This window comes from Phoca vitulina, unplaced genomic scaffold (assembly GCF_004348235.1).
Source record: "Phoca vitulina isolate PV1807 unplaced genomic scaffold, GSC_HSeal_1.0 scaffold58, whole genome shotgun sequence".
Taxonomy (NCBI): domain Eukaryota; kingdom Metazoa; phylum Chordata; class Mammalia; order Carnivora; family Phocidae; genus Phoca; species Phoca vitulina.
The window spans coordinates 10,008,531-10,019,548 of record NW_022589761.1 but is presented as its reverse complement, the minus strand read 5'-3'; the positions used below and the strand labels follow the sequence as shown (position 1 = coordinate 10,019,548).

At 44.2% G+C, this 11,018-nt stretch overlaps 1 protein-coding gene across 1 annotated transcript in view; it reads left to right on the top strand.

The window, feature by feature from the left end:
- Nucleotides 1-3,663, top strand: part of LOC116623227 (cytochrome P450 2B4-like) — a 10,783-nt gene extending 7,120 nt beyond the window's left edge. Inside the window, 3 exon segments of the mRNA XM_032390167.1 lie at nucleotides 734-875; nucleotides 3,296-3,480; nucleotides 3,637-3,663. Coding sequence (XP_032246058.1) covers nucleotides 734-875; nucleotides 3,296-3,480; nucleotides 3,637-3,663 — 354 coding nt within the window.
- The last annotated feature ends 7,355 nt before the right edge of the window (nucleotides 3,664-11,018 follow it).

The window sequence follows — 11,018 nt, the reverse complement described above, 5'->3', positions numbered from 1 at the left end:
AAGGAAGGAAGGAAGGAAGGAAGGAAGGAAGGAAGGAAGGAAGGAAGGAAGGGAGAAACGAAGGAATGAAGGAAGAAGAAATTACCACAGTCACTCCAACCATCAGCAACCACCCCTCGATCAGTCAGCAGCCATCAACATTGGGCAAGACCCTTCATCAGCAAGATTATGACTTGCTGAAAGCTCAAATGATGGTTAACATTTTTTAGCAATAAAGTATTTTAAAATTAATTAGTTTCAATTATTAAACTTTTTTCCAGACATAATGCTATTGCACAGCTAATATAGCATAGTATAAACATAACTTCTATATGCACTAGTAAATAAAAATATTCATTTGATCCACTTTACTGCACTACCCACTTTAATGCGGTAGTCTGGAACCATACCTGCAATATCTCTGAGGTATGCCTGTAGATCCTGGCTCTTGTTTTTGAGTTGGGTCCTTGGAGGCTTCTGCTGAGCCAAATGTGAACCTTTTAGTTGCTGGATTATGGAGAAGTCCAAAGGGTCTTGGGGATTGGGTAGTTGGTGGGGATACCTGGAAAGCTTGGGACACAACTATTAACCAAATGGGGCAAAGTTATTCAAAGTTATTCAAAATATCAGCCACCAACTTAGAACCATACAACAGATGAAGCTCATTATTAATCAATTGTGGATGTACAATAATTGATTCAGCCACTCCTTGTTCATGCCCATTTGGGTCCTCTTGGCTTTGACACCCTCTTAGGACACTACTGTGTATCCCATCTTGAGCTCGGTCCTCCATGACCCATGCCACTTTGAGAAGCCAGAAGCCTTCCACCCTGGCCACTTCCTGGATGCGGAGGGCAACTTTAGGACACAGGGGGCCTTTATCCCATTCTCCCTGGGTAAGCTGGGTCCTTCCCCACATTTTGAGAACTCCTGCTCACCACCTCCCCTTTGTGTGAATTTCTCCCTTTGTCCAACCCCAAACACTGCGTGAAGATTTTTGAAAAAGATGAGGATTCTGAAGGAAAGAGAAAGCAAGAAATCTACAGAGACAGAGATGGTGTGGGGTGGAGGAAAAGGAAGGGGTAAATGGGGAAGGTAGAGACTAAGTCAATGGCAGAGATGAAGCGAAAGACAAAGACACACACATGTTCGCACATTCTCACACAAAGAACAGACAAATGAGTGATCCATTATTGAACATTCTTGGCTATGTGCCGAGAATTGAGAAAGGTATTTGAGCTTTTCTTTCAAAATAAAAAGAACTTTATTATATTTAATTTTTATACAAGCAAGGAGGCAATATAATTGAAAGTGAAAATCACCTGTAATTCACTACCAAAATCAGACTTTTTTTTTTTTTAAATCTAATTGGCTTTATTAACTGATTTGTGAATTGGGAAGCATCCCATCTAGCAAGTAGAGAGGAGCTCCAAAACTCAGACCTGTTAATATCACAGAGGATGTCCTTCCAAATTTTTTGTTAAATATATGCACACACACAAAAGTAGGTGATGGGTAGATAGATAATAGGTAAGTAGATAAAAGAAAGGTAAGAAGAAAAAGAGAACAGTAGGGAAGGGAAAAGAGGAAAGGGAATTGATTTATTTCATATTAGCTAGTTGTTGAAATCCAAGCCCCAGACTAGAATGAGGCCCAGGAGGCACCTAGGGCAAAAAATGTAAGGAATATTCACTCACTGTTATAGGTGTACAAGTGCCTTGATCCACCTATCAATTAATTCAACTTTTAGCCACTGACTTGAAATTTATCATATGCTAACATTTTAAATCTCCTTAGGTCTATTCCTGGCTTACTTATACTGACCCATACCCACACTGATTCACTGATGTGTTTTTTCTAGCTATACCATACTATTTGGATTATTATACCTGTATAATAAGTTCTATTATTTTACAGGGTCTAGTCTCCCTCCATTACTCTTCTTTCTCGGATAGTTACATGGTTCTTGTAACACATTTTGTTTTTCTTCCAAGTATACGTTAGAATTTTTTTTTTCAAGGTCTCAAAAAATCCCACTGGAATTTTACTAGGATTAACTCAAATTTGCAGATTAATTTGGATAGCTTTGACAACTTGAGAAGTTTGAGATATCCCAGAAAAAACTAGAGTGTGTGTCCACTGAATCAACTCTTGTATGATTTGGTGGCATCTCTGGCTTTTGTTTTCTTAATTAAGTTTTGCATATTTCTGGCTAAATTTATATCTAAGAAACACAGGAGGAGATTGTGGCTATTGTTCACAGAGGCTCTTTGTCTCCCTCAGCTCAGGCTTCCATAACAAAATGACATAGACTAGCTATATTCTAGAAAATTCGCAGCAGATGGGATCCCACCCAGGCTCTATTTGGATGGGACACTTTTGTGGTGGTTGACCCCATTCTGTGGGGAGATATGAGAGGCACGGTGCGATTCTGAATGTTTATCAAGCATGATGGGGCCCACCGACTAATTGGAACTGTCACTGGTTGGGTGTGGGGACTGGGTCTGGGAGGCTTATGCTGTTAGTGCTGGTTGTGGGTAGGTCTGGGGTTTGGAGGCCAAGGTGACCAGAAGAGTGGGACCCTCAGAAGCTTAGAGTAGCAGCTGCAGCACATTGAGGGTTCAGAAGTAGTTCTATATATATATTTTTAAAAGATTTTATTTATTTGAGAGAGAGAGTAAGAGACAGAGATAGCGAGAGAGAGCATGAGTTGGGAGGAGAGGGAGAAGCAAGCTCCCTGCTGAGCAGGGAGCCCAATGCGGGGCTTGATCCCAGGACCCTGGGATCATGATCTGGGCCAAAGGCAGCAGCTTAACCGACTGAGCCACCCAGGCGCCCCAGTAGCTCTATATTTTAATAGCCTGTTCAGTACTGGGGCCCGCCTACTGTATATTGGCCCAGGCCCAGGACCTCAGAGGCTTCATTTCCCCTCTACCTCTCTCTCATGATTCCTCATACCTAGGGCACACTAGCAAGATTTTTTCCACTATTTGCACATTTTCTCAAAAAATTGGATGACCTGAGAATATACTTAACCAGAGATACACAGAGAAAGATAAAGAACTCCTAACAGGCACAGACTGGGGACCGAGAGAGAGGAGGGCACAGTATAGGACAGGCTGAGAAGAGGTGGGACCAGATGGAAACATGCATGCACACATACACTGGTGTTGCTGGTATTGAGGTCAAGAATAGAAGTACTTCACATGTAAATCTATGTAAATGAGCATGCAAATGTCCTGGGAGAGCGGGGGTGGGGCAGCTGAGTGCTCCTGAGGGCGCCCCCAATGACACATCCCCCCCCTCACGCCCTCAGGAAGATGCCTCTGTCTGGGTGAGAGCCTGGCCCGCTCCGAGCTCTTCCTGATCTTGACCTCGGTGCTGCAGAACTTCACCTTAGGATCTCCCAAGGCCCTGGAAGACATTGACATCAAGCCTCAGAGGAACGGGCTGGTGAAAATGCCCCCTGAGTTCCAGCTCTGCTTCCTGCCCCGCCAGGGAGTGGGACCAGGGATGCAGATCCCCTCAGAGCCCTTCCATCCAGCCCCCACCTCTGCTCACAGGGAATCTGTAGAGGCTTCCCGACTCCTCCCTGCTCACTCTCCCTTCTGTAGTCTCTCCTTTGTCCAGCCTGCTGTCTTCACCGTTCATCCCCAGATGGCCTGCACTGTTGATGGAGAGTAAAACCTTGGGTTGAAGGGCCAAGAAATACCTTCAGTAACTTGGTGTCATCACCATCCATAGCACAGTTGGGGAAACTGAGGCCCAAATGTATACCTAACCACCCCCCAACCCTCTTGTTCTTTCCTTGAGTTGAAAAGGCCACTTCAGCCCTCAGCCTCTGTGCTTGTGACTTTAAAACATCGTCCATATTTCTCTGATCATATCCACCAAAACCAGTGAGATCAAAATAAAGTTCCGCTCTTTCTGGACCCAATGGTTATCTGTGCTACCATGCTCTTTTTTTTTTTTTTCTTTTTTTGAACTAAAATTCACATAACATAAAATTAACCACTAACCATCTTAAAGTATACAATTCAATGGCATTTAGTACAATCACAGCATCATGCAACCATTGTCTCTGTCCAGGGTCCAATCATTTTCATCACCCCAAAAGGAAGTTCTGTACTTTTGAGGCCCGAATAATATTCTGCTGTATGGAAACACCACATTTGGTTTATCCCTCCATCAGGTAATTGGCATGTGGGTTGTTGGCATCTTTTGGCTCTTGTCAACAGTGCCACTGTGGATATTTGCATGCAGGGTGGCCCTGTGTTTGTTTTACTCTCCATCAGGAATGGAAGGAAGGTGTTCTTTAGTTTCTGCCTTCAGACCTGAGGCTCTGGAAGGACAGGGCCAGACCTCCCCACCCAAACGCTCTTCACAGGCGGTATTGAAGACTCAATGAGATAGTACTGACAGAGTGGCTAGAACAGTGTTTGGCACCAAGTGAATACCACTGAAGTGTCTGACAAGTAAATACATTCTCCAGGAGGTGAAGTCACTGGCCTAAAGGCAGAGCCTGACAACACCAGAGCCCAGTGACTCCCAAGGCTGAGCTCTTGACACTGAGGTGCTGTGGAGAGGGGTGGCCTGTCCCATCAACCCCGTGCTTTGGTTTTCCTCCTGTTTCATGCTGAGGGGCCATTCAAGGCATGTCTGGAGTGAGGCTATTTCAGAGAGAAGGGTGGGAGAGGTAGCTGGTTCCTACGCCTGAGAGGATGGATGTGGGGATGGGGGTCCCAGTCAGCCAAGGTAACCCCCCTTCCCTGTTCCATCCTCTCTGCCTCAACCCCAGGCAGGTGCTTCATCCCAGTGCTCAGGAGAAGGGAGGCTGGGGTCTGGGGTGGGTGAGGGCTTACTGCATCTCAGATTATGGTCTTTGGGCAGTCTGAGCTACACCTTCACTGCTGAGGGATGGGTCATGGTCGAGGTCACATGTGGACCTAACCAGTGTTCCTTCCCTACCCTACTGGGGCCATGGGCAGTAAGATTCAGGTTCAACCGAAGCAGGTGGCCAGAAGGAAAGCTGTGGAAGCTATACTCTAACTTTAGGAGGAAAACAGGGCATTGGTCTTTCTTCCAAGGGCTCTGGTCGGTGGCTGAGCTGTGTGGGACTGAGGTTGCTCAAGAGCAGTTGATGGAACAGTCCAGGGATCCTCCAGTAGGGATGAGATTGGGTTGCTGGCACTAGTCTCATGGGGAATCAGTGAGTGGAGGGTGGAGCAGAGAGAGCCTGGTAGAAACTACTCGTTTTAGGACCTTGCCTTGGAAGTCTGGCACTGTTACTTCCTATGCATTCCATGGGCCAAAGCAGCTACAAATTCCACCCAGATTCCAGAGGAGGGGAAAGAGATGACATTGGATAATCAACAAATCACGTACTTAACAAAGCAGGTGACCATCAACAAACATGCACCTATTTACAAATTACTATTTAGTGTTCTCGGGACTTTACATTGTGTAAGAAACTTTGCCTCTTGTCAGTAATTTATTATGAAGCACATAGCAACTTATTTATCTTTCCAAAATATAAAGTGTTTTGCAGTTTAAGAGCACTTTATAATTACAAAGGAATTTGATGTGGACAGATAATTTTGCATTTAAAAATATTGTTTACCTTCAGCAAAACCCTTTGAGGTTTGCAGAGGATTCTGTAGTATACAGAACTCCTTGTTGTTTACAGAACATTTTGTAGTTTTTAAGTAGCTTGACATTTACAAAGCACTTTACCATTTGCAAAGATTCTAGATGGCACATGGGATAGAGTATTTGTAAACATTGCATGTGGTTTGTACAGCATTTTGTAACACAAAAATTTTTCTGTTTACAAAAGATCTTAGCAGAGTGGCAGGGTGCATTGTAATAAAGTGATTTTTCCATTTTACAAAGTGCATATTTATTAATTCCTTTGTAACATTCACAGAGAAGTTGTCATTCACAAAGGGCTTTATTTCTACCTATAGAACAAGTCAAAATAGAACAGCACTTGATGAAGGCTTAAACATTTCCAAAGCACTTGGGGGGCAGTTTCCCTCCAGCTTTCATCTGATGTTAGGATGCTAAGATGGGGATTAGGCAGCAAACCAGGGAGATGTCCCTGCCCTACTGGAACTGACATCAAGTGGGGGAGAAAATAAATAAACAAAATCATGGCAGACAGTGATAAGCGCTATGAAGAGAGCTCAGAACTGGTGAAGATAGGAAACAAATAGGAAGAGGTGGGGAGCTAATTTAGAGAAAAGGTTTTCAGTCAGAGAACACTGCAAAAGACATCCCCCACCAACTGGCCATCTAAAGAATGCTCTCCTGTTTACAAAGCACTTTTGAAGTTATCATCACACTTGACTCTTCAGATAGCTTAGGGAGATGGAAGATGTTATCTAGACCAACCCTACATCTCAGACATTAGGATCTAAAGAGGGAGGTGGTTATCCAATATCTCAAAGGAGATCAGTAGTGTGGGCAAAACTTGGAATCCAGGATTCCAGACTCTTCATGACTTCCCCCACTCCATCACATGCATGTTTACAAAAATCAGCTGGAATTAAAAATCAAAGGAATGTCCATATAGGACTTTTATTCATACAACACTTGATGATCTCACTAAATAGTGGGTATCTGAGACCTGACTTTTGATCCTATTGGTTAGAGTATGGAATGGACATGACTCAACCATTTGGGACCAATTTTTCCAGACTCACCAGTCCTTCTAAGGCTTTCTTGGAAGGCTGCTCCTTGTCAGTGAGGTTCCCCAAGACTTACTTCATCTAGGAGAAGCACAGGAAGAGGTTTACAAGGTGATTGGCCTGCTGACCCACAAGCACTTGACCACCTAGAAAAAAATGTCTGAACTAAAGCTGTTCCTTGTGAGATCCAGAGACCCTGTAACCTCCCCCTTGTTGAAGTGCTTTGCCATCCCAATAAGTCTTAGTTTTAGCAATAATTCACCTGCAAGATAAGACTAGCTCGGGCCAGGAAAACTTGGAATGAGGGTCTTTATCCTGAGAGACTCTTTTCTTCACTGAAGTGCACTGAGGGTTTTCTCCCAGGCTTTTTTTGGGATGGAGACTGTGTAATTCTCCTAAGATCACTCAACCCCAGGATATACTCTACCCTGAGCCTAGTCTTTTATGGTTTCACTGTTGTGAGAAGTTAAATATTTTCTTTCTTAGCCTAGATGAGGAAGAGACATTAGAGGAGGATCTGGTCTTTATTCCCGTCTCTTGAGGTAAGCAGATCACATCCACTCTCCACACGTGGGGACTTGGTGTTGGGACTGACTTCTCCTCCTGGACCCGGGAGAGGCACCCTTGTTCCCTATTTATTCAGTCTCCCTAAGGGAAACAAATGGACAAATCTTAAATATAAGAAAATGAGATAAAATATGATTTTAAAACTATATATCTAGTAGTTGTTCCTGGTTCTTGAGACTTTGTTATGCTAATGAGGTGACTCCTGGTGGGCCCTGAGATAGGATGGTGGCTGGTCAACCATAATGACCAACTACATAATTAGAGAATTGGAACTTTAAGCTAGTCTGACCTCTGGGAAGGAGAAGGGGGCTGGAGACTGAGTTCAATCATGTGGCCAATGATTTAATCAATCACTCCTGTATAATGAAACCCAGATAAAAACTGGTTTATCCTTACCTGGTTGATGTGCTGGGAGGATGCCCATATTCCACAAGGAGAGGGTGCAGAATTTCTGCATCCCTTTCCCTTATGTGTGCCTTCTTCATTTGGCTGCTCTTGAGTTGTATCCTTTGTAGTAAAACTGTAGTCCTAAGAATAGTGCTTTCCTGAGTTCTGTGAGATGTTCTAGTGAATTAGTGAATTAATGAGAGGGTTGTAGGAAACCGTGAATTTGTAGCCAGTTAGGCAGAAGCGTGGGTGGCCTCAGGATACCCGAAACTTGAAGGTAGCATCTGAAGTGGGAGCAGTCTTGTGGGATGGAGCCCTTAAATCTATGAAATTTGATGCTAACCCCAGGCAGTTAGTGTCAGAATGGAGCTGGATTGTATAACACCTTGTTGGTGTCAGAGAATGGATGACAAGACAGACACAGGAGCAAAGGGAGTGTGTAAGGAAAAGAATCAGGGAAAGAGGAAGGAGAGGAGGAGAGGCAAAGGAAAGGAAGGGCAAGACTAGAAGGAGGGGGAATAGTGGGTAATAGTGTGACAAAGATACACAGGAAGATGGTAAATGAATGAATGAATTGAACGAGTGAATGAATGAAATGACCTTTTATGTGCCAGGCAATGTAGCAGGTGTGTTCATATGGTTTGATAATGTATATTATATATATATAATGTATATGCCAGAAAATCTGTTTGTTAAGACCTGAATCCAACTGAAAGTCTGGAGTCCTTCAGTCCTTCTGGGGCCCAAGCTGATGGGGAAGCAGCTACTTGAGCTGCTACAGATGACAGCAGCATAAGAAGCTACCCAACCTGGGGCGCCTGGGTGGCTCAGTTGGTTAAGCGTGTGCCTTCCGCCCGGGTCATGATCCCAGATTCCCAGGATCAGCCCCACATCAGGCTTCCTGCTCAGCGGGGATTCTGCTTCTCCCTCTGCCCCTCACCCCACTTGTGCTCTCTTTCTCAAATAAATAAATAAAATCTTAAAAAAGAAAAAAAAAGAAGAAGCTACCCAACCTGGGCCCACAGATTTAAAGCATCTGCTTGCATTCCATTGGTTAAAGCAAGCCACGTGATCAAGACCAACATCAGTGGGGCTGGGCTATACATTCTTCCCCAAATGAAAAGCATTGCAAAGGTACTTGGCAAAGGATGTGGGTGTATAGTGTTATACCAGAAGAGTGAAAATTTGGGAACAATTTAGTCTCTTTCAGAGAGTAGGGCTCTTTCCTTACCCAGCCACCATATAGCCAGAGGGCAGGCACCTGTTCTAATCTATATTCATCAAGTGCTCATTCCTTGGGCTTTGAGCCGATGACTGACAAGAAAAGATAGAATGTTTGGAGGTCAGCCATCAGCAGTTATGGGTTCTATGACTCATTTACAGCCTTCCAAGACCTCTTTCTCGGCTCAAGATAGCAGAGTCAAACCTATCACCTGTACTAAGAGCTCCCACCACTTCTTGCCTCTAGAGCGACTCTTCTCCAAGGGCCCACGCTTTCTACCAGTTCTGCCTACACATTACTTAGAGTATCCATTCTTCCTAAATCACCCAGTTTTTTTTTTTTTTTTAATCCACACATTCAAACATTCATTTAAGCTGTCAGCAACAGGAGTTCTGCCACAGTCCATCCTTGTAGACCCCTTCCCCCCAGGTCTTTCTTGTTACAACAGTTTGAGGAACCCTGGAGGATTCAGTACTTAGGAGAGAGTCTAGAAGATAATTGGAAATGTGTTCCAGAAGGGAATCCATCAGAGTCTCAATATCTGCCTCTGAGAAAAGGTTGGTTCCTTCTGCATCAGTTTCCATGATTTACATCATGTGACCCTGTTCCCGAGCCCAAAGTTTCCACATCTGCACCAAAAGAAGGCAGCTTTCTAGAGGCTGGATGGGTGGTCAATGAGATTGACAAAAATCTGGCCAGAGGGACATTTTGAAATTATTCCCCACCCCTAGTCTCTTCCAAAGGGATGTGTTAGGCAGTCATATAATTTTTACTATATTACCTCACCTTCTTGGCCACAGTGGTTTGGACTAAGGATTATCTTCTGACATGGTAAGAGGACAAGGAAACCATCCATGGGTTAGATCAATCTAATTCTCTTTTTTGACACTGTGAACCCAAAGTCACTTTTGCTTGGGTAAGGCACAATGCCAGGGAAAGCCAGAGACATATTCATGCTACAGTTTGTAGGTTCACAAGTTAAAAGCCATTTAGAATGGGGCACCTGGGTGGCTCAGTCAGTTAAGTATCCGACTCTTGGTTTTGGCTCAGGTCATGATCTCAGGGTCATGAGATTGAGCCCTGTGTCAGGCTCCACTCTCAGCAGGGAGTCTGCTTGAGATTCTTCCTCCCTCTCCCTCCCCCTCTGCTCCGCCCCTCATTTGCACATGCGTGCTCTCTCTTTCTCTCTCAGGTAAATAAGTAAATAAAATCTTTAAAAGCCATCTAGAAGAAGTTGATCTACAAAAAGGGGAATAAGTAGGCACGTTGAGTGAAGAAAACAGGCTGTGAGTCCCCAGAGAGAGATAGTGAGATACAGCCCTAATTCCCATAATGGGGTCCATGAAAGTACCTTCTGTATTTTTACTTGCATTTCCTTAACTGGGTTAATCAAAAGGGAAATTATTTTAGATGTGCCTTGCTTAATCACCAGCCCAATCAGACCATTCGTCCACCAGACTCAAAGAGAAACAAGTCGGGAAGTCAGACCCATATTCAAGAGAAGGGGCATCAGACTCTTCCTCTGACTGGAGGAGTGTCATAGAGTTTAGGGGCATTTCTAAAAACCACCATGAGGTTGAAAAGCTTTGGGAGGGAAAAGGAGGTTTGTGGGCTGCTGTTCGTGGTGCTGAGTGGTTGCCTTTCTGTCCTGTGGCTCTTTCTCCCGGTCCTGAAGAAATGGGGACTTCCACAAACCTCCAAAGCATCTGATGCTGCAGAGGAAGGAATTCTACGGGAAGAGAAGGAAAGGCACCTGAACAGAGGGAGAAACAAATGTACAAAAGCTGTTGAAGTGGCAGCATGACAGAGAGCCAGGAAGAAGGAGAGATTCATGTTGACATCATTTTCCAATAATTGCTCCTATTAAGAAATAATGTATTTTTTTCTCACTGGGGGTGAAGCTCTTGTGCCACTGAATTGGTACAATGGGTATCTTTTGTTTGGAATCTCCCAGCTTCCATTTCCTCTTCTTTAGGTAGCAGCCCCTATATTTAGCTCTGGGTATCTCCCCATCCCTACTAGATGAAATCTATTTGGGGGTTGATCAAGTTGCCCCTGCAAGTTCCCCTGGGCCACATGATCCACGTCAGATCCACCAAGTACTCCTCTCTGGATTTTGAATTTTGAGTGGTTGAGTGATTCAAACAGGAGAACCCAGACTCCTGTTTCCAAAC